At 52.7% G+C, this 19,666-nt stretch overlaps 13 protein-coding genes across 13 annotated transcripts; 6 read left to right on the top strand and 7 right to left on the bottom strand.

Moving 5' to 3' along the window:
- Positions 1–78: 78 nt before the first annotated feature.
- Positions 79–2,495, bottom strand: MICPUN_57846 (predicted protein; the record flags this gene model as incomplete). Its single annotated transcript, XM_002501332.1, has 7 exons — positions 79–624; positions 693–856; positions 937–1,306; positions 1,391–1,534; positions 1,600–1,891; positions 2,100–2,224; positions 2,316–2,495. 7 exons carry the CDS (start codon positions 2,493–2,495, stop codon positions 79–81), a joined length of 1,821 nt encoding a protein of 606 aa, XP_002501378.1.
- A 365-nt stretch (positions 2,496–2,860) lies between these two features.
- On the bottom strand, positions 2,861–4,689 carry PGM1 (2,3-bisphosphoglycerate-independent phosphoglycerate mutase). The gene is made up of 2 exons (XM_002501331.1): positions 4,444–4,689; positions 2,861–4,363 (listed from the first exon to the last, which is right to left on the bottom strand). The coding sequence occupies exons 1-2, from the start codon at positions 4,669–4,671 to the stop codon at positions 2,948–2,950; spliced, it is 1,644 nt and encodes a 547-aa protein (XP_002501377.1). The 5' UTR covers positions 4,672–4,689; the 3' UTR covers positions 2,861–2,947.
- Positions 4,690–5,056: 367 nt separating this feature from the next.
- Positions 5,057–5,431, top strand: MICPUN_57844 (predicted protein; the record flags this gene model as incomplete). Its single annotated transcript, XM_002501711.1, has 2 exons — positions 5,057–5,110; positions 5,222–5,431. The coding sequence occupies 2 exons, from the start codon at positions 5,057–5,059 to the stop codon at positions 5,429–5,431; spliced, it is 264 nt and encodes an 87-aa protein (XP_002501757.1).
- Positions 5,432–5,707: 276 nt separating this feature from the next.
- Positions 5,708–7,816, top strand: MICPUN_57843 (predicted protein; the record flags this gene model as incomplete). Its single annotated transcript, XM_002501710.1, has 2 exons — positions 5,708–5,770; positions 5,915–7,816. The coding sequence occupies 2 exons, from the start codon at positions 5,708–5,710 to the stop codon at positions 7,244–7,246; spliced, it is 1,395 nt and encodes a 464-aa protein (XP_002501756.1). The 3' UTR covers positions 7,247–7,816.
- MICPUN_57842 (intracellular chloride channel family) lies at positions 7,000–9,035 on the top strand. The gene is made up of 2 exons (XM_002501709.1): positions 7,000–7,584; positions 7,661–9,035. The coding sequence occupies exons 1-2, from the start codon at positions 7,415–7,417 to the stop codon at positions 8,952–8,954; spliced, it is 1,464 nt and encodes a 487-aa protein (XP_002501755.1). The 5' UTR covers positions 7,000–7,414; the 3' UTR covers positions 8,955–9,035.
- A 21-nt stretch (positions 9,036–9,056) lies between these two features.
- MICPUN_81273 (predicted protein) lies at positions 9,057–9,798 on the bottom strand (the record flags this gene model as incomplete). Its single annotated transcript, XM_002501330.1, has 3 exons — positions 9,057–9,477; positions 9,582–9,682; positions 9,748–9,798. 3 exons carry the CDS (start codon positions 9,796–9,798, stop codon positions 9,057–9,059), a joined length of 573 nt encoding a protein of 190 aa, XP_002501376.1.
- Positions 9,799–9,931: 133 nt separating this feature from the next.
- MICPUN_90531 (predicted protein) lies at positions 9,932–11,066 on the bottom strand. The gene is made up of 3 exons (XM_002501329.1): positions 10,958–11,066; positions 10,578–10,815; positions 9,932–10,440 (listed from the first exon to the last, which is right to left on the bottom strand). The coding sequence occupies exons 1-3, from the start codon at positions 11,014–11,016 to the stop codon at positions 10,027–10,029; spliced, it is 711 nt and encodes a 236-aa protein (XP_002501375.1). The 5' UTR covers positions 11,017–11,066; the 3' UTR covers positions 9,932–10,026.
- A 153-nt stretch (positions 11,067–11,219) lies between these two features.
- On the top strand, positions 11,220–12,604 carry FEN1 (flap endonuclease-1). The gene has a single exon (XM_002501708.1). The coding sequence runs from the start codon at positions 11,388–11,390 to the stop codon at positions 12,540–12,542; it is 1,155 nt and encodes a 384-aa protein (XP_002501754.1). The 5' UTR covers positions 11,220–11,387; the 3' UTR covers positions 12,543–12,604.
- Positions 12,582–13,655, bottom strand: MICPUN_108095 (ATP-binding cassette superfamily). The gene has a single exon (XM_002501328.1). It carries the CDS (start codon positions 13,575–13,577, stop codon positions 12,603–12,605), a length of 975 nt encoding a protein of 324 aa, XP_002501374.1. The 5' UTR covers positions 13,578–13,655; the 3' UTR covers positions 12,582–12,602.
- Positions 13,656–13,916: 261 nt separating this feature from the next.
- On the top strand, positions 13,917–15,445 carry MICPUN_57838 (SAM dependent methyltransferase protein). The gene is made up of 2 exons (XM_002501707.1): positions 13,917–14,518; positions 14,645–15,445. The coding sequence occupies exons 1-2, from the start codon at positions 14,134–14,136 to the stop codon at positions 15,379–15,381; spliced, it is 1,122 nt and encodes a 373-aa protein (XP_002501753.1). The 5' UTR covers positions 13,917–14,133; the 3' UTR covers positions 15,382–15,445.
- On the bottom strand, positions 15,437–16,567 carry MICPUN_113526 (hypothetical protein; the record flags this gene model as incomplete). Its single annotated transcript, XM_002501327.1, has 2 exons — positions 15,437–16,388; positions 16,473–16,567. 2 exons carry the CDS (start codon positions 16,565–16,567, stop codon positions 15,437–15,439), a joined length of 1,047 nt encoding a protein of 348 aa, XP_002501373.1.
- Positions 16,568–16,767: 200 nt separating this feature from the next.
- MICPUN_113527 (HI0933-like protein) lies at positions 16,768–18,261 on the top strand (the record flags this gene model as incomplete). The annotated part of the gene is made up of 1 exon (XM_002501706.1): positions 16,768–18,261. The coding sequence occupies one exon, from the start codon at positions 16,768–16,770 to the stop codon at positions 18,259–18,261; it is 1,494 nt and encodes a 497-aa protein (XP_002501752.1).
- Positions 18,255–19,394, bottom strand: MICPUN_57835 (mitochondrial protein translocase family). Its single transcript, XM_002501326.1, has 2 exons — positions 19,143–19,394; positions 18,255–18,981 (listed from the first exon to the last, which is right to left on the bottom strand). Exons 1-2 carry the CDS (start codon positions 19,350–19,352, stop codon positions 18,277–18,279), a joined length of 915 nt encoding a protein of 304 aa, XP_002501372.1. The 5' UTR covers positions 19,353–19,394; the 3' UTR covers positions 18,255–18,276.
- Between the last annotated feature and the right edge of the window lie 272 nt (positions 19,395–19,666).

Here is a 19,666-nt window from a genome sequence, read left to right as displayed (position 1 = left end):
GGAAGTAAAAAAAATAGACGAAATAATTGACAGCAAACGATCACAGCTCATGGTTCTAAACCGTTAACGCGTTAAGGACTAAATTTGCGGCACTCGGTGCGGTTCAGGAACAAAAGCTTTTACTCGAGCGAGTCGAGCAACTGCATTCAGTTTCGATTCAACCGGAACCTCGTTATCTGACATCGTCATTATATCCAGGCGAACAGCTCGCCACTCAGCAGGTGAAAAACAGTTTCGATGTTTTTGAACAGACTGGAACAAGGTGTTTAGAGCATAGAGCAACATTCCACTAGCGAAACTCTTGTTCCTGCTGTACGTCAGTTCTGCGAGCGCCCTCTCTGCTTCGCCGAGAAGCATCCTCATATCTTCGCGACTTTGAGTCCTCGTGCGATAATTTCGCGTGCCTAATGTATGAGAAAATGTCGTAAAAGAAGAAAAAGAATTAATTGTACGCTCATTACCGATTGAAGTTGAGGCAATGGAGAAAAATGACGAACCGACAAGCACCGCGGGCATGCACGCCATCAGAGAGAAGTTCAGTCTATTTGCTCGCATGATTTGGTCCATTTGCATCAGAGCGCTTTCCATGTCTACTTTCATGACTTGCGTTTGGATGAGAAGAAGCTGCATCAAGTCACCCTGATAGAATGGATGTGAAAGTCAAAAAAGAAGTGGGGACAATTTTGTTTTACCCCTAGCATGTTTTGGAGCGGACTTTTCAACTCTTCCTCGACACGAGCGGTGACTAGTGCGAAAGGATCCGGTGGCTCTGATGAGCCCTCATCAGATGAACCTCCTCCAACAGCTCGATAAGCTCGATAAAGCGCAGCACTGTAGCCAGGTTTCGTTGCCTGCGCTGTGTATTGCGTCAACATGCGATCCAACGATGCTTTTGAGCTCTGAAATCGGAAATGTTTGAACGCAATCAGGTCATACGACGAAAATGCAAAGTTACCTCGAGCTGCTGGCTTCCGACGACATCTTTGCTCTGTTCAAACGCGAGAGAAAGCTCGGCACGAATTTCTTTCAATGGAACTGCAGCATGTGTGTTCCAAAAGCGGCTTATCGCGGAGAAAATGTTTTGCATCATCTTTTCCAGATTATCAGAGCCGCAAAGCCGGCTATTTCTGATTGTGTAGTATGATAGAACTCCAGCAGCTGATGCGAGCATAGAATACAGTATCCAGCGACGCTTCCATTTCCCTGGCTTTGTATTGGCTGCTATTATACTTTTTGCACTCGAAGATGCTCTACTTCCTTCGCATTCTAGCAGATGTACCAACTGCCATATGTCGTCGATACCGTCCTGCAGTGTTTTTCCAATCAGCTTCCTTGCTTTTTCGCATCGCAGCTAGCTCAGTGAAAGAAGGGACTGAATGATCGGACAAACCTGTTTATTTGACTTTGAATTTTTCAAGAACGGTAGGTTCGCCGGTCTGCCATCGCCGAGTTTACTACTAAAATGTTGCTTTCTCGAGAATTCCGTGTTGACTGCCTTGCTCAAAGGACTCTGACTGCCCGGCAGGCGGCCGTCCTGGAAATCCAAATCAAAATAATAAGCGAAAATATTTCTGAGTTATTACCTCTAGCTAGATTTACCTGTTGCGTGGCGTGTTGTGAATTGCTTGGAACCGAAGATTTTGATTGACTAACGGTTTGCATCGTTTTCAGGAGTCCTTCAAGGGACTCGTGCAACGTGCGCTGGAGAAATCCAGCTTCGAACCTCTCTGAGTTGCTGTTACCCCATGCAGCTGCCACCAAGCCAGCGTGCCTGTGAACTTCCCCGACCGCGGAAGCTAAGTTGAACTGAATCGTTGACAACGCTCTGACTTTGGTGTCAATGCGAAGATGTGGCGATGCTTGCAACCTTCTCCGTTGCTCACTTTTGGTCCTGGGATAACATCGGCAGACACACAATCAGCGGATCGTCGCACCCACTGGAAACAAAACAAAGATCACCTTCTTATGATCGAGGCGAAAAGCGATAACGTATCTTCGACCCCGAAACGGAGCTCTTCGAAAAAATGTCTGCAGTCGGTGCAAAGGGTGATGTCATCCTTTTCACGACGGCACACTCCAGACAGCACGGCGCAACTCACCCAGGTCCGGTCTGAAGAAAAAAAAACCACCAAAGGCCACGTGGTGCGTCGTGTAGCTTTGTTTCCCAGAAGCCAAGGGATTTTGTCACGCTGTGTAAATCGCTCAGAAGTTCGCGGGACGCAGCCTGCAGTGAACCATGACAACTTTTAGGCACAGACGACCAGGCAAGACATATTTTTTCGCATTGGGGCGGTTTCCCTTCTCGGACGTCTTACCTGCGCGACTTCAAGGGCGGCTTGCGCAGCACGTGCTAGCTCAGCTTCTTTCGTTTCCTGTTCTGCTCCTTCGGAGTTTAGCGCTGCGAGCGCGTGTGGCTCTTTCAACCAGAACGCCGTCGAGCCCACGCTTGTTGTCCTATCGAAGAAGACCGGCAAAGTTGTCCTAGAGCCCGACATTGTTCTCGCAAGCGGAGTCTGGGTAGTAGTATTTTTCTGGCTCCACAAATCGCGCAGCCATGACTGCGAGCCTTTTGGAGCTTCTTCGTCGTCATCGACGTTCCTCGTTTCCATCCTCTGAACAGCAGCGCACTTCAGCAATAGAGATGAGTTTTCTGGTAACAACCCTCGCTTGTTTGATTGTTCGCATTTTTAAGGAATTTTTTTACTTCGCTTATGAGTATTTTTAACGAGGGTTGTACGAAGGTAGACTATGATATCATAAGGGTTAGAGAATACGAAGGTGACTAAATAATGTTGTGGGGTTTAGGGGCCATTGTTTTGAGATTTAGCTGCACAAAAGGACACTACACGGTCTACTCTTTGCGCTGGAATGGACAGCACCCTGTGACCAAGCTGATTCTGAGCTTCAACATCCTCCACATTTACCTAGCTAGCTCGCTTATGAGTAACTAGTTCGCCGCGATAAGTGAGGGCTCCATCTCCGCAGGCGCCTCGTATCCCATGAGGTTGATGTAAGTCGCAGTGACGTTGGCGAGGCCAGCCTTGGGAAGGTCGTCCCGGAATTTGACAGTTGCAGGGAGCGCGGGGCCACCGATGGCAACGGGAACAGGCGCTAGGGTGTGTGACGTGAGAGGAAGAGGGGCGCCATCTTCACCCGTCAGGGGTTCGTTTTTCTTGTTGCGCTGGACCATATCATCTGCGTTGCCGTGATCAGCGGTCACAAGGTACATCCCTCCAAGCTCATCGACGAGGTCAAGAAGCTCCTTCACGCACGCGTCACACTCCTCGCACGCAGCGATGGTCGCCTGGAGGTCACCAGTGTGCCCGACCATATCCGGATTGGCGTAATTGACACGCACGACATCATACTTACCGCTGCGAAGAGCCTCCTTTCCAGCGGCAGTGATTTCACGCGCTTTCATGAGAGGCGCCTGGTTGAAGGGCACATTGTCACTGGGTATCTCAACATAGGTCTCGAGATTTTCGTTGAAATATCCAGAGCGGTTGCCATTCCAGAAGAAGGTCACATGGCCAAATTTCTGAGTCTCACTGCATGCAAAGGTCTTGAGTCCATTTGCTGCAAGGACTTCACCGGAAGTGCGCTCGATGAGGGGAGGAGGAACAAGGTAGTTGGCAGGGAGCTTGAGGTCCCCGTCGTACTGCATAAGCCCTGCGAACTTGACCTTCGGAAATCGGACTCGATCGAAATCCTTAAAGTCGGGATACTCAAAAGCCTTAGAAATCTCGACGACGCGATCGGCGCGGAAGTTCGCGATCACCACTGCATCATCATCCTCGACGGTGCCAACAGCCTTGCCCTCTTCATCTACGATGACAAAAGGCTCGAGGTACTGATCGCTGTCGCCACCCTCCTTGAGCTTCTTGAGGGCCTCGATGGGATCCTTGAACTTGTTAGGGGCCTCGCCAAGAACGTGAGCTTTCCAGCCCCGTTCGACCATGCCCCAGTCAGCCTCGTAACGGTCCATGGTGACCTTCATCCTTCCACCGCCAGAAGCAACCTTAGCATCACAACCCTCAAGGGTAGCAAGGTCTTTCACAAGCGTCGACATGTACTCGTGACAGGTTCCGTCGGGAACATCGCGCCCGTCGGTAAGGACGTGCAGGCGAAGCATCTTGCAGCCGTCAGCCACGGCACCCTGCATGAGGCCCTTGAGCTGATCGTACCTCGAGTGCACACCGCCAGAGCTCAGCAGAGTGATGATGTGCAGGGTGTTCGCCTCGAAAGCAGGTTTAACGTATTGCCAGCCAGCGTCCTGGAAGATAGATTTCTTCTCGAGGGCGATATCGACCAGGGATGCGCCCTGGGCGATTATCTTTCCGGCACCGAGCGCGTTGTGGCCGACCTGAGCACAAGGGAAGCGGCGAGGGTCACTTTTCGGGGCAAATAACTTTTTTCCGGAACGATCTGGAACAGGCAACGCACCTCGCTGTTACCCATATCCTGGTCGGTCGGCAGGCCGACGGCAGGGCCGTGAGCTAGGACGCTTCGATAGTATGCGGATCCCTTTGCCGCGAGGGAATCCATGGTGGGCGTCTTCGCAACGTGGCAAGCGTTGAATCCGTCTTTGACGGGATTCTCGCCCCAGCCGTCCAGGATGCACACCAGGACGGGCTTCTTCCGCGGAATCACAGGATGAGGCGCGAGCTCCATTGTGACTTGGCTGGAACCTTTTGAAACGCGTTCAACGATGGATCGAGGTGAGTTGCGCGGTCGTGCGCGCGTTCTTCACTGCCGCCGCCCGGAAAAGCGCGACGAATAAAAAAGGCCGAAAGGATCTTATCTGTGTGGGGATCGACGAACCCTCGTTGACGAGTTTCGCCACGCCGATTACAAGTAAGGACCGTCAAGAACCAGGATTTTGGTCCTTCGCGCCATTGCTCGAGAATCAAACCGCGTGAAGAATATCGCCCGCGCGCATAGGGTTTCCTAGCAGCGAGTACCAACTCAGTCGAATACTACCGTACGGGTGTCACGGAAGGGCTTGACGGCGCGAGCTTCTCGTGAAAAACGCGCACATCGAGGGGAAGTCAGCGGCATGGCGAAAAGCCTTGTCGCCACCTTCACGTTCGAGGGCGAGGAACCCAAGACGGTAAGAACGAGGGCATGATGCGCGTCGATCCCACTAACGATACGCATCTGTCAATCTCGAGTTCCACACGTTTCTGAATCGTTCATCGTTTCTTTCCTCAACTGTGTCCAGGTGTCGACGGAAGTCAAAGGCAAGCTCTCAGACGCACTCCTAGACTTCAGGGCTGCTTGCATGGAGCACCTAACATCATACATCAGTGCACAGAACAAAGATGGAACAGGCGAGGTGAACGACGACGCCTTCGCAGACAATAGCGATGTGGAGGAAGATAATGTGGATGCGTTTCTCAAGGGTAAAAAGAACAAGCGACAGAAGACGTAGCGATGACAACACCTGGGCTGCTCTTTTGCTGCCTCTCTGTGCAGTCGCGCCTCGACTTGGGAGTTTCGAGGAAGCATGGCGACATTATCTGTTGTAATATTCGATGTCCTGCTCAACTAAAACGTCTTGTTCAACTTGGTTTGCTCGGCATTGTCCAGTAGCCCGCCCGCCCTGAAAGGACACCGCGACCGCAAAACACTCCTCGACTTTTTATGGTAACTATCCTACAAAACCTTTGTGAACGCGACCACGTTCGCCCCGCTCACACAATCAGCGATGCTTCGCAGCCAACCTTGCGTGAACATCAACACTATTCTGAGGTATACCAGCTCAACTAGTGTCAGACATCAACGTCCCGTGAACACTCGCAGTGTAATCAAGCGATCTGGCGTGAACGCGTCGACTTCGGTGCGCACTCGCTAACTTTTGCCGGAGTTAAAATTTTGCCCGCCCGGCAGCTGACACCCCTCGATCCGCCCGCAGCCAATGACCGACGCTTCATTTCTGCAATCTCTGGAACTCAATGAGGATCGTTTCGTAAGCCTTCTTCGTAATCTCATTGGGGAGGCTGAGTACCTACAGAACACGGGGGTGGGAACCGCCTACGTGCCACAGGAGGACCGCGCCATCAAGCACGTGCTTGAGGTACTGGCGCCTCACCGAAAGGAAAATGGCGGGCCCCTGGAAATCGATCACGTCACGTATGCGGAGGGACGTGGCAACTTGATAATTAAGTATCCCGGAACTGGTTCATCTGAGGATGTACTGAGCTTCGTGGGCTCTCACCTCGATGTTGTGCCAGCAAACCCGGATGCATGGAAGGTCGATCCTTTCAGTTTGACAGTTGATGGAGACAAGCTGTATGGCCGAGGTACAACAGACTGTCTCGGCCACGTCGCGTTGATGACGACGTTATTCTCGCAGCTGGCTGAGCTGAAGCCAGAACTAAAGACTACCTTGACCTGCGTTTTCATTGCAAGTGAAGAAGCTTCTGGACCCGGTATCGGCGTAGATGGTTTGGTGGCTGAGGGGAGGTTGGACCACTGCAAGCCAGGTCCAGTCATCTGGGTTGATTGCGCAGATAGCCAGCCTTGTATCGGCACCGCAGGTGCGATTACGTGGCATCTCACGGCAAATGGGCATCGCTTTCATTCCGGTTTACCGCACAAAGGCATAAATGCCATAGAGATGGGCATGGAGGCGGTAAGCCGCATCCAGCAAAAATTCTACGAATCCTTCCCAGCTTGCGAGAAGGAGCGGGAATACAAGTTCATTACGCCCTCAACTATGAAGCCGACTCAAGTAAAGTGCGCCCCTGGAGGATTAAATCAGATTCCTCCTGAGGCGACGATTAGCGGAGACATACGCTTAACTCCCTTCTATGACGTCGCAGCACTAAAGGCGTGCATCGAGGCGGAGGTTGCAGCCATCAACGCTGATATCGAATCTCTTCCCGTACGTGGACCGTGCTCCAAGTACGTCATCAGGCCTGAGGACGGTGAGCCCATCGTGGGGCATCTAAAATTAGAATGGGGTGATCATTTATTGACTGGGATCGCATGCGATCTCACGTCTCCCGCTTTCAAGTTGATGTGTGACTCGATAAAAGACGTGAAGGGGATGGCTGAGCCGTACTCTCTTACCGGCTCACTTCCCCTGGTGCATGATATGCAGTCTGAGGGTTTCGATATTCAACTCATCGGTTTCGGACTCATGTCCACCTACCACGCAGACAATGAGTACTGCTCGTTGAATGATATGAAAGATGCAGCGAGGATCTTGGCGACGCTCATAGCGAAGTTTGACCTGCGTTGAGGGAAGTTGACAGAGAAGACTCAGATCCTATCAGAGCCAAACAAGCAGACAAGCTAAGACCTTCGTACGAAGGTAGTAGATAGACCTTTCTACAAGACTTAACGTTATCTGCTCGCGTTACTTCACGCACCTGCAGACCGCTTGACACCGAGGCGAGCGTGACCGTCCATGCGTTGCATGTCGACCATCCCGTGCGTACAGCCCTTGACCTGGACAAAGGGTCACACTGGGAACAGCACACTAAGAGTGACGAAGAGCTGCCGGCCAACTCGCAAGATGGATTTTCCCTTGGGAGCGACCGCTTCGACGGTCAACCTCCCGGAGACGGTTCTCAGCTGGTAATTCATGTTGCAATATTCATCACCGCAAATATAGCTGCATGTATCCGCGCTAAGCTCGCTGCACTTATCCCAGGGACGAGCTCAAAGGGATCGCCGCGAGCACGGAGACGGGAAAGAAGATTGCCGAAGAGGAGAAACTGCGTTCTCAAGGTGAAGGTTCTCCACACGTGACAGCCAAGCTGCGACTTTTTGGTGCGTCTGAAGATGATGTTAGGGTTACGTTATACAGAGACCACGCAGGTTGGTGTCCTTATTGTCAGAAAGTATGGATGATGCTCGAGGAGAAGAAGGTTCCGTATCGAATAGAGCGGATCAACATGAGGTCTTATGGTGAGAAGCCTGCTTGGTTCCTCAAGAAGGTGCCTTCCGGGTTGCTTCCTGTCCTAGAGCTGGACGGAAAGATCATCACAGAGTCTCTTGTCATAATGCAGATTATTGAACAGACGTTTCCTGACATTCCGATGATTCCGGAGGAACACTTTGACCGTGCCAACACACTGCTTCGTCTGGAGAGGCAGCTGTTCTCTGATTGGTGTGGACTCGTGTTTCGCCCTTCAGGACCGGGACCGTTTGGCGGTGGAGCTAGGAAGCAATTCGAGGAAACGTTTGACAAGGTAAATGCAGCGTTGGGAGAATTACCGGGACCCTGGTTCCTGGGCGGTGACACTCCATCTATTGTTGATTTGCAGTACGTATCACACGTTGAACGGATGAATGCATCTTGCCTGTACTGGAAAGGACTCCAACTCCGTTCCACCGAACGTTGGGCAAACATAGAAAGATGGTTTGCAGCTTTCGAAGAGAGGCCTTCTTACGTGGCTACAAAATCAGATTACTACACTCACGTGATGGACATACCTCCCCAGTACGGGCCGGGATATTCAGACTCTAGTGATGAGGTCAAGGAAGCACAGTTGAAGATTGATGGGCATGCTACCTGGAGACTTCCTCTGAGTCTGTCCTCCAGTGATGCGGAACCTCTACCCGATTCAATGAACCCCGGGGATGAGGCTGCTCGCCATGAGGCGGCTTACAAACTCATTTCAAACTACGATGCAGTCGTCAAGTTTTGCTGCCGAGGCATGGGTGAGCGAGGAGCTAAGCAGTTTGGAGCTCCCCTGGCAGACCCTACTGCGGTGCCAAACCTGAACTATAAGGAAAAGGTGGACAAGTTGCTGCGTACCACCGTTCTTTTGTTGCTCGATGGATCTGCCGGTGTCTCCACGGGTGAGACAAGCGAGGAAGGGAAGGATGTGGCGTCATGTCTCGCCTACCTTCGCGACCGTATCGGCGTCCCACGTGACATGTCTTATCCTGCAGCCATGACACTGCGCGCCCACCTGAACTATGTTATTGACGCGATTTAGGTCATGTTCGTGCGGCCAAAAGCAGTGACGCTCTATTTAGGCTTGATTCAATATGCAACCGAACCAGCGCGTTTAAGCTTCGTACAACTTCTTGCTGTTCACTCAAGTCCCGAGCCGAGCCTCTCTATCAAGAACCTCAGGAGAAAACTTCATGAAGAAGTTTGTCCTTGGATGAATCTGTCCCTCAACAGGCGCATAGTATGCGCTGACCTCAGCGGGAAAACCAGCTATATCAAGCACTCCTTTAATAATGCCAGCCACAAAAGCCGCGCAGTTCAAGTCGCCCAGGTCTTTTGGCACACTGATGAATCTGTTCACCAGCGGACTTCGATCGCTGATGACGTACTCGTCATCGTTGTACACCTCAAGGGAGTCTGCAACCTTCCCAAACAAACACCTCCAAATGTTCGTGTTGATGAACTGCAGAATACCTTGTAATCTGATTTCTCGTCGGTTGCCTTTCTCCCTGTATGATAAAATCTCCAACATCCTCACCCCCACTCCTGTTCCAGCATCTTCGAGCCTGATTTAGTCACGTGGAGGGATGAAATGAGGTGAACTCATGGCCGAAAGCTTGGCGAGACAAAAGCGAGTGTTATTCGCGTTCCAGTCTCACGGTGGGCGTACCTCCGTTCAAGTTCGGCGATGCTACTAGCGCGTGTCCTGTGATACTGTACAATCTCCGAAAACAAGAACGCGAACGCGCTGAGGCTCACTTCGCTTTTCCCCTGGTTTGGGTAACATGAGGAGGGCGCTGAGTCATCGAAAAGTGAGAGGCGCTGTGTCATCGCACCTTGGGCAAAGGTCGATCGACGCTGCTGATTTGGGGACCCTTGCGTTGCATGAAGTCGACCATGTAGGGTGCGAGGCTCACGGGTCCCGCCGAATGAGGCGGCTCGGACAGTGCAAGTAGAGTTCGTCCAGCTTCTTTCAAGGATTCCTAACTCAGCTAAGAAGAATGTTTGCTATGCTACTAGTGAATTCTAAAGGAGTTCATCATTCTCATCCTAACTCAGCTAAGAAGAATGTTTGCTATGCTACTAGTGAATTCTAAAGGAGTTCATCATTCTCATCATGTCCTTCTACGACTCACGTGATCCCAGATGCATACTTGCAGGTACTCGTCAGTCGTGATGTCGGTTCGAGTTGTGTTGTCACCTGGACGCTTGTGCGGGTCAACGTCAATCACCTTTCGGTCACGTTTGTTTTTGAACATCAAGCCAGCCTCGTTATCACCGATAACCTGAAAATTCGGCGTTGCATTGCACGTTGCTTTCTGCGTCTCCCAGTTGAAAAAAGAGAGATCCGTCGCCTTTGGTAACAGACGCTGTGTTCGGTCAAAAACGGGTTCCCAATTCTCTGTCTTGAGCCTGTGCGCATAGTCGATATAACCGGATACCTCTTGCTTCTTCGCATTCAAATCTCTGATGAATATGATCGTCGTCAACTTGCCATTTCTCACTGCTTCCTCGCGCTGAGCCAGAGCCTGCGAATTGATGAGCAGATGTGAGTCACAAGCGGAAAGGTGCACGAAACTGACGACTCTAGTAGCTAGTGCAGTTGCGTGACGGAGGAAGGCGTGAGGAACAAGTCTGTCAAACAAGTCAATGTGCGACGCCTCACCTTCAAGAGAGGAAATGTCTCCAAGTCTTTCCCCGCAGATGCCAATTTTTTCGGCTTTTTGTTGGCCCTCTGTTGCTTCGCTATCTCGCTTGCCTCCTTCCGCGCGATGAACTCCGCGCGTTTCACGATTTCGCCGTTCCCACGATGCCCGAGCTCGACAAGTTGCCGGGCAAGCTCAACATCGTCCAGGTAGTACAAGTCCACCTCGCTGATCTGGCTGTCTAAATAATCCTCGTAACTGCGATGAGTGATTGGGAGCGAAACCGTCAGCAGAGGCCCAGCTCGGAAAGGAAGCCCGGTCGTGGTGGAAAATCGGGTCTTCTCTAGCTCTTAAGTGTTAGCAGCTAGATGCCAAAAAAGGCTTTGCGTGTTGCCCTCACCTCTCGAACTCCTCCACGAGAGGATCGTAGCCCCCGATGAGTTCTTCCGCGTCGTCCATAATGACAAGATGACGGTGAATCACTCGTTGCCCAGAAAACCCGCGAAGTGCGCTCGGATTTTTGAGGCGGCGCCTTCCCGACTCATATCTCTCCGTCGGCACCACAGCGATCCAGTCATCATTCTGTGGTCCTCTCGTCTCGTCTTATATTTTTGAAAATCGAGAGCTCCATCCACCACGTCACTTTGACTACCCGCCGTCACGCGTGGACGCCGTATCTGTATCTATCGGTTTCATCGCCGGAGGAGGGAGAATACGCTCCAATATATTGATTCGCGTCATCCATCCATTCAGTCCACAAGTGACAACGACGAACGGGCAAGATCTTTGTCCCATCCAAGCACACACCAGCGACTCCTGAAAACATAGCGATGGGCATCAAAGGCCTGACGAAGCTCCTATCTGACTACGCCCCCGGCTGCATGCGCGAGCAAAAGTTCGAGGGCTATTTGGACCGCAAGGTTGCTATCGACGCTTCGATGCACATCTACCAGTTCATGATGGTCGTCGGACGAAGCGGTGAGCAACAGTTGACGAATGAAGCTGGTGAAGTGACGAGTCATCTGCAGGGCATGTTCACGCGAACCCTCCGCATGTTGAAGGCTGGAATCAAGCCCGTGTATGTGTTCGATGGAAAGCCTCCGACCATGAAAGGTGGCGAACTTGCCAAACGAAAAGATAAGCGAGAGGCGGCCGAGTCGGCACTCGAAAAAGCAAAGGAAGCCGGTGACCAGGAGGAGATCGAGAAGTTGAGCAAACGAACCGTTCGCGTATCCAAAGTGCACTCCGAGGAGGTTATGAAGCTGGCACGGTTTTTAGGTCTGCCTGTTTTCGAGGCGCCGTGCGAGGCTGAGGCGACTTGCGCTGCACTATGCAAAGCTGGTTTGGTCTACGCGGCTGCGTCTGAAGATATGGATACTCTGTGCTTTTCGACGCCAAAGCTGGCTCGCAACCTGATGGCGCCTTCCTCTCAGGAGAAGCCGATCCTCGAATTCGACTTTGATAAATTGCTGGCCGGCCTGGAACTAACTTGGGACCAGTTTATCGACGTTTGCATTCTCTGCGGATGCGACTATTGCGATAGCATCAAGGGTATCGGGCCCGTCAATGCGCTGAAGTACATCAAACAGTACGGCAACATCGAGGGTCTGCTCGAGCACCTCGACAAGGAGAAATATCCGGTCCCTGATGACTGGCCTTACAAGGAAGCTCGAGTTCTATTCAAAAACCCTGAAGTCGTGCAAACTGATGGACTGACCTTGAAATGGACTGCGCCAGACGAGGAGGCTGTTGTAGCATTCCTGTGTGGTGAAAAGTCCTTTAACGAGGACAGGATCAGAAAGCAGCTTGCAGATCTCAAGAAGGCAAGAAGCCAGGGCGGCCAGAACCGTTTGGAGACGTTTTTCGGCGCCGCTACCGTGAAGTCGTCTACGGTTGGCAAGCGAAAGGAACCGGAAAAAGGCAAAGGCAAATTTGGGGCAGCTGGCGGAAAGAAAAGCAAGGGGGTTACGAAGAGAAAATTTTGAACGTGGACAGGCACATGAAATACGGGAAAGAAGCGTTTTGAATGAATAGACGTACGTTACTCAATAGACTATCGGTCCTTGCAGACTCCCCGTGGCAAATTGACGCACAATCGGTTCCTCGCAGGTGTCGAACTCTTCTGATGTGCCCTCCCAAACTACTTTGCCGGCGTGCAAGAAGATGAGCCTGTCCACAGCGCGTCTGATTGTGCTGTGCTGATGCGTGACAACAATATAGCTCGCAACGCCTCCTTTTTTCTCCTCGTAGCTGGCTGCGGTCTTGTTTCCCGTGTGAAGATTACGCATGAGATCTTCCACCACGGTCGATGCCACCGGATCCAAACCGGCCGTGGGTTCATCATACATCACGACCTCCTCGAGGGCATCATCGTTGTCAGAGATGTCCTCCTTGATGATGGCCCGCGCGAGAGCGGCACGCTTCTTCATGCCACCACTCAACTGAGCCGGATATCTATCCTCTACGCCACTCAGCCCGACTTGAGCGAGAGACTCCTTTATAAGACCTTTGATGACATCTTCCGGCAGATCGCTGTGCTCATATAGCTTGAATCCAACGTTCTCGCCCACCGTCAAGGAGTCAAACAGTGCCGCGCTCTGAAACACCATTCCAACCTTTAAGTTAGGGTCCTTCTCGTCACTCAGAAGCCCTACACGCGGTCTGCCACGAATGATGACTTCGCCCTCGTCCGGCTGAAGCAAGCCGGCCATTATCCTGAGGACTGTGCTCTTCCCAGTGCCAGAGGAACCGATTATGCCCACAGCCTCCCCTCTCCTGATCTTGAAGCTTGCCCCGTCCAACACAACCTTCTTCCCGAAGCTTTTCTTCACATTCTTCAGCTCTATCAGCACCTCCGCCTGATCATCGATCCCTGCGCTCTTCACCGCTTCCGTGAGATCCCCGATTGCCCCGCGCGCGATGCGCGACGCCTTCCTCTCTCCTCGACGGACTGTCGACCAACGGCCTCCGTCAGTGCAGTGCGCGACGCAGCGCCCAGCCCTCCGAAGCATCCTTCCCATCGAGGTATTGAGAGATATTCGCGCGCATGAGCCGAATGTCGGTCGAACGGAGAGGGAGTCCATGCTTGGATGGGCGACCGGCGACTCAATTGTGTCAGTGTGGCCAAGGAATCACGCCCTGCTCACAATATTTTTATCGTCTCCGTTCACGCCTGCCAGTGCTGTCAGTCAGTTCCTGGACCGTTCCTACGAAGGTAAGGGAATGTTTTTTTATATTTTTTCAAGACTGGTTGCCTGTGGCTGTCAAAGTCGTGTGGAGAATCTGTTTTCCCTTGCTGGTCGTTTATATTCGTACGGCTAAGGGTCAGGGAAAAATGAGAGGACCACAGCGGCCCGAGCCTCGCGCGAAGAGGCGGGTTTTTTTTCAAGATCCACGATCCGTTGTTCGCTTAAGGACCCCGTGTCCTTTGCCGACTGGCATTGTTAAGTTCCTCGAATCGAGCAAGCTCGTGAAGGGGACTAGCTCACTGATTTGCTTCGTGCGTCCGAACGCTCGAGCACCGTTCCACTAAACGCGCGTCTATCCCCTCGGACCGATCTTTTCTGCCGGTTCGCGATGACCGCGGTGTTGGGCGACTTATCAGTCCGCCTGGAAAACCCGACCGTGAAGTGGGTGGCGGCGGGCGCCGCCGCGACCGGCGGTCTGTATCTCGCCGTGAAATACTCTTGGTTCCGTAAGAACCCTTTCTATGTTTTCTCCGGGAAGACCGGCGCGATGGCTAAGGACCTCGTCGACTCCGGCATAAACTCCTACAATAAGTTCTTCGATCAGGAGGACGGCAAGGGTGTCGGCGATAGGATCCTCAGCACCCCAGAGTTCGTCAACAAGTTTTACTCTCTGATCACCGACTTTTATGAGTACGGATGGGGAGAGAGCTTTCACTTCGCGGCTCGTGAAGTCGGCGAGAGCTTCGAGGCTAGCATCATCCGCCAGGAGACCGGTGAGACGCAGCTTGGTTTTCCCACACCTTGTCCCCTGCCCAGTCAAGCACACAGCCTTTCGCCCGTGAAGATTCTGTCGCACTAACGACTCCGTTTTCATCTCTTCTTTGTTTGACCTATTCCAGCCATCGCGGAGACGATCGGCTTGAAACCCGGCATGAAGGCGCTTGACATCGGCTGCGGCGTTGGAGGTCCCATGCGCAACATCGTCAAGGCCACTGGTGGGCACGTTACCGGGATCACCATCAACGAGTACCAGGTCGGACGATGCAAGAAACTCAACAAGGAGGCTGGACTGGCGGATCTTACGGAGATTGTGCAGGGTAACTTCATGGACCTCAGCAAGGTTTTCAAGGCGAACACCTTCGACGGCGCGTACGCCATCGAGGCAGCCTGCCACGCATCCAACACTGCTGCTCTGTACAAGGAGGTTTTCCAGGTTCTCAAACCTGGCGCTCTCTTCTCGTCGTACGAATGGCTGCGCACTTCGAAGTACGACAAGAACAACAAAATTCATGTGGATGTTGTAGATGGTATCGCCGAGGGAAATGCACTCCCTGAGGTTCGCACCATTGAAGAGTGCATCGCTGCCGCTAAGGAGGCTGGCTTCGAGGTTCAGTACACCTTCGATCGCGCCACCACTGGTGGTGTACCTTGGCAGGCTGCCATGAAGTCCGCTCGTAGGGCTGCTTACCTCACTCACATCCTGACTGGTGTGCTTGAGTTCATTCGCTTTGCACCCAAGGGTACTCAGGCGGTTCACACCATGCTTCTCAAGGCTGCCGTCAACCTGGAGAAGGGCGGAGATCTCGGTATTTTCAGCCCTATGTATCTCATCGTGATGCGGAAGCCCACCGCCTGATGTCGCCTCTCGAGGACATCCCTGATAATTCAGGTATTATGAAATGAACTTTTATTTACAATCTACCAGCGTCCCGGCGAATGGTGGCCCCTCCTACTGAGGACATCGAAGAGAAGAGTTTGCTCGGATTGCTGGCCAGGGTGGCTGACCTTCCGTTGTTCTGAGGTTTTCCACGCATTTGCCTGTAGTCAGCTATCACCTGCTCTCTTAGCGCTTGCATTTCTGCAACCCGGCGCAGTCCAACACCGGGTGTGGATCCGTTTTTCGCTCTCTTTCCTGGATTTTTGCCCTGCGCAGTTCTCATGAGGTCCTGGAATATTTGTGCTTGCCGATTCCCACCCTTCCCACCTGCTATTTTATGGCCAGACTCTGCCACCGGCACAGAGGACGAACCCTTGCCACCGCCCTTTCGCTTCAGCGTTATCGTCGGAGGCGCGTCGGCGATTTCACCGAAACCCGGTTCGCCACCTCGGGAGCCCTCCGCTTTTCCAGCTGTGCCTCCCTGCATGAAAGCCTCGTCCTCTTGTTTAGCCAACTTGGCTGCCTTCCTTGCTTCGCGTTTGCGCTCCCTCAAAGACATGTATTTCCGCTTCGCTTTTTTCCCTTCCTCATCGTCATCCCCTTCAACCACCGGGTTGCCTTTTCGCTTGTGTTTCTTTCCGCTGTCGAGCTCGTCATCGTCATCGCGAATCTCTCCGTCGCCTCTGTCCGGGCCATTGTTCAAGTCCTCATCTTCGTCGTCGTCACTGGACAGAGCAGTGACGCCAGCCTCGACCCTGGCTTTCTCAGATTCAATGTCTGTCTTCAAACTTTCTAAACCTGAAAAAACCAGATCTTGCTCGTCATCAGAAACTTCGAGTCCTTGTGAAATGAGCCGCTGCCTTTCGCGCTTAGCTTGCTGCTTCTTTGTGCGGTTGGTCGCCTCCATGAATCTTCTGAAAGACGACGGGGCCTTGAGCATGTCCACGTTTGAAACCTGGCCCTCCACTAGTTTTATCTTTGGCTCCCTGACAATCGATCCAGCGAGGAGTTTGCTTAGTGTTTAACGTGAGTAATGCACATGCGCCGGATGAAGTAGATTTCCGACTCACCTGAACGTCCCGGTCTTCTTGTCGAACGCCTTGGCATTTTCTTGTAGTTTCTGGCGGCGGCGCGCTCCCTTGCCCTTCCCGGCAATGCCTCCCATGTGGCGTTCAGACGGCTACTTCTACGGTTTTGATCGTCGCACTCGTTTGTATTGCCCTTTTTACTGTTATTATCAACGAAATTGCTGCGCACAGAAGCTGTGCCTTCCTCAGCTCCTGCACCGCCTCCGGCAGTTCGTTGGGAAAACAAACTCCTTGGAAACCAAATTATTTCCACCTTGTCACAAATGGAAGGAGCAGCATGGTGGCTGAAAGAGCGGCGACCATGTTTTTCTTCGGCGCTCGAATGCGCATACCATCCCAGGTACGGCGGACCTTTGGGGTCGATAGGAAAGTGTCAACGGCATCCCGCAAACCCAAGGTCTCCGTTCGTGCACAAGGTACTTCGGACGCCTCAGTAGCCGTGCTCGGCGGTGGAGCTGCGGGACTGACGGCTGCTTACTTTGCAGCCGTGTCCGGAGCTAAACGGGTAATCGTATACGAACGGACGAGCGAGGCTGGAAAGAAGATTCTTATGAGTGGTGGAGCGCGCTGCAACGTCCTCCCTGTCTCCGCGAGAGTCGAGGATTTCGTCACGGAGTCGACACCTCGAAAGCTGAAAAACATCATGGCAAGCTGGAATGTTGAGAGATGCAGGGAGTGGCTCGAAAATGACATCGGATTAGAGCTGGGCATCGAACACGTCACTAATAAATATTTCCCCCTGAGTAACAGTTCTCGAGAGGTGCGCGACAAGCTTCTCGAGGCTTGCCTGCGGGAGGGGGTTGACATAAGATACGGTGCCTCTGTGGAGGGTCTTCGCCGCGTGAGCGATGATGGGGCAGACGGCGAAGCATGGTCGCTTCTCATGAGAGATTGTCCAGATGAACGAGTCTCAGTCGTGATCCTTGCCATGGGAGGGATGAGTTTTCCCGCAGTGGGCACGGACGGAACAGGTTACGTGATTGCACGCCGCGACTTGGAGCACAACCTGGCCGAGCCCTACCCAGCGCTTGTGCCACTCACGGGGAAACATCCCGGAGGCGAGCAGCTTCCTGGGGTTAGCGTGAACGTTTCCCTAGAATGCGAGCCAATCCAAGGAGGAATTAAGGCGGGGAAAAAGAAGAAAGCGAAAGCCAATCGTGAGGGATTTTTGTTCACTCATCGTGGATTTTCAGGACCTGCCGTCCTCGACTTGTCACACAACGTTGTGCGTTCTCTGGTGAGAACGAAAGGGTGCAACAAGGGAGAAGATGTTGAGCAGAGCGATGCAGATATGATGGAAGTAGTCGTGCCTTCACTCGTTGTGAGCTGGTCGGGAGAGTCCAGGGATGAATGGCAAGAGCGTCTCGCCGCACCTCCTGGAAAAGCACTGGTGGCCACCCGCCTTCGAGAAGGACTCCCGCAGAGGTTAGCAGATGCTCTTTTAGCTGAGGCAGGTGTCGACAACGATTGCAAAGTGGCGGACTTACGGAGGGTCGACAGGCTCAAATTACTTGATGTGCTGACAAAATATCGCATACCCGTTGACGGGCACCAGGGCTATCGAAAAGCTGAAGTTACTGGTGGGGGAGTTCCATTGGACGAAATAAATTTCCAGACGATGGAGAGTTTAAAGTCTCCTGGGGTTTATTTCTGTGGCGAAGTTTGCGATGTGTTCGGCAGAATTGGGGGGTTCAATTTTCTATGGGCATGGACCAGTGGTAGGTTGGCCGGGATGAGCGCCGCGAAGCTCGTCTCGGAGAAGAATCAGTAGGCCTTAGTTGCAAATTTATTCACTTGGGGCTGCTGCGACCTTCACCATCGCAGGCCTAATGAGAGTGTTCTCACCCATCTTGTAGCCCTTTCTAAACTCCTCTAGAATCGTATCCTCCGGTGCGTCTGCGCTCTCTTCGCGCATGATCGCCTCGTGGAAATTGGGGTCGAATGGCGCCCCCACACCAGCAACGGTGGACAGTCCCTGGTTTGTAAGGATAGTCATCAGTCCGTCGACAAGGCCCTGATACTGCGAAACAATCTTTTGCGCCTCTTCGTTTTCAGGCTTCAGATTGGCCTGTGCGAGATCAAAGTTATCGAGCGCAGGCAGCAAAGCCTCGAAGAACTTGCTCTTTGCGGTCTGTGAGAGCTGCTCCTTTTCCTTGAGCGTTCGCTTCTTGAAGTTGTCAAAATCCGCATTTAGACGCAAATATTGGTCCTTGAGAGTGTCGGCCTGGTCCTTGAGGCCGACATTTGCAGCCTGGATGTCGCCAAAAGCAGACTCGATGCCGGACACTTCAGATGTGAGCTCGGGTAGAACATCTGCCAAGACGTCCGCCGCGTTTCCGGCTTCCACTGCCTCTCGAAGCTTGCCAAGCAGCTCGTTGCACTTGCTGGCCTCAACCGCTGCGGGCTCCTCCACCTCCTCGTCCCCCTCAATAACCTCAACCTCGGGCTCCGCGGCACGCCTGGCGTTTTCTTCATCATCCAAATCATCACCCTAATGAAAAACGGTCGAAAAGTTGGGTAAGAAGTCGTCAATCCATCGTGGTCGAGCTTGGGCTTCGAGAGCTATCCGCTGAGGTGACCTAAACCCTGTGTTTGCGAAGAAGTGCTGCAGATGGACGGGGTCTCACTGGCTTCGGCGCGCCCGAAACTCACCTCACCCCCGGCAGCGTAAACAAGGACGTTCATAGAAGAACGACGAGGGCACCCAAACTTGACGAAGCCGGTGTCGCTACGGCGAGCCCGCGCGATAGTCGTCTTGCAACCGACGACCGCGGACGGGCGGCGGATCGGTTTCGTGGTTTGGCTAACGGAAGCGGTCGTTGCCGCGGACGATACGCTTGGTGCGAATGCGGAGAAGGCCATGGTGCTTGCGGCTTGAAAGTATGGCTAAGAATCCGAGTGAGCTCTTTCGGCTTCAAGAGACGCGTCGCGCCTGTGACTCGCTGGTGCTTTTACGGGCGAATGGATAGAAAGTTTCGGAAAGTAAGTTCGACGAAGGTTAAGAGGTACTCTTACCTTCGAAGGTAAAAATTTAGAATTTCATGCGTATGTAATTTCGCAGGATGAGCATGATCGATGGACAGTTTTAGCGGATGAGAGCCCTGCTCATGCGAAATTTTGGTGGAGCAAACAGCTTGGGAACAAACGCGGATAGATAGACTAAAAAGAGCTGCAGG

This window comes from Micromonas commoda, chromosome 4, assembly GCF_000090985.2.
Source record: "Micromonas commoda chromosome 4, complete sequence".
Classification (NCBI taxonomy): domain Eukaryota; kingdom Viridiplantae; phylum Chlorophyta; class Mamiellophyceae; order Mamiellales; family Mamiellaceae; genus Micromonas; species Micromonas commoda.
This window is presented reverse-complemented; position numbering and strand designations above follow the sequence as displayed.

What these genes read in the sequence shown, in the direction of transcription:
- PGM1 (XM_002501331.1), bottom strand. Translation starts at nt 4,671, where the DNA reads ATGGAGCTCGCGCCTCATCCTGTGATTCCGCGGAAGAAGCCCGTCCTG. An exon ending in AGGATATGGGTAACAGCGAG is followed by an intron (nt 4,364 to 4,443) that starts GTGCGTTGCCTG and finishes CCTTGTGCTCAG; the next exon opens with GTCGGCCACAACGCGCTCGG.
- MICPUN_57842 (XM_002501709.1), top strand. Translation starts at nt 7,415, where the DNA reads ATGCGTTGCATGTCGACCATCCCGTGCGTACAGCCCTTGACCTGGACA. An exon ending in CCGGAGACGGTTCTCAGCTG is followed by an intron (nt 7,585 to 7,660) that starts GTAATTCATGTT and finishes CACTTATCCCAG; the next exon opens with GGACGAGCTCAAAGGGATCG.
- MICPUN_90531 (XM_002501329.1), bottom strand. Translation starts at nt 11,016, where the DNA reads ATGGACGACGCGGAAGAACTCATCGGGGGCTACGATCCTCTCGTGGAG. An exon ending in CTCGTGGAGGAGTTCGAGAG is followed by an intron (nt 10,816 to 10,957) that starts GTGAGGGCAACA and finishes CACTCATCGCAG; the next exon opens with TTACGAGGATTATTTAGACA. An exon ending in AGACATTTCCTCTCTTGAAG is followed by an intron (nt 10,441 to 10,577) that starts GTGAGGCGTCGC and finishes ATCAATTCGCAG; the next exon opens with GCTCTGGCTCAGCGCGAGGA.
- FEN1 (XM_002501708.1), top strand. Translation starts at nt 11,388, where the DNA reads ATGGGCATCAAAGGCCTGACGAAGCTCCTATCTGACTACGCCCCCGGC.
- MICPUN_108095 (XM_002501328.1), bottom strand. Translation starts at nt 13,577, where the DNA reads ATGGGAAGGATGCTTCGGAGGGCTGGGCGCTGCGTCGCGCACTGCACT.
- MICPUN_57838 (XM_002501707.1), top strand. Translation starts at nt 14,134, where the DNA reads ATGACCGCGGTGTTGGGCGACTTATCAGTCCGCCTGGAAAACCCGACC. An exon ending in CATCATCCGCCAGGAGACCG is followed by an intron (nt 14,519 to 14,644) that starts GTGAGACGCAGC and finishes GACCTATTCCAG; the next exon opens with CCATCGCGGAGACGATCGGC.
- MICPUN_57835 (XM_002501326.1), bottom strand. Translation starts at nt 19,352, where the DNA reads ATGGCCTTCTCCGCATTCGCACCAAGCGTATCGTCCGCGGCAACGACC. An exon ending in TTTACGCTGCCGGGGGTGAG is followed by an intron (nt 18,982 to 19,142) that starts GTGAGTTTCGGG and finishes GTTTTTCATTAG; the next exon opens with GGTGATGATTTGGATGATGA.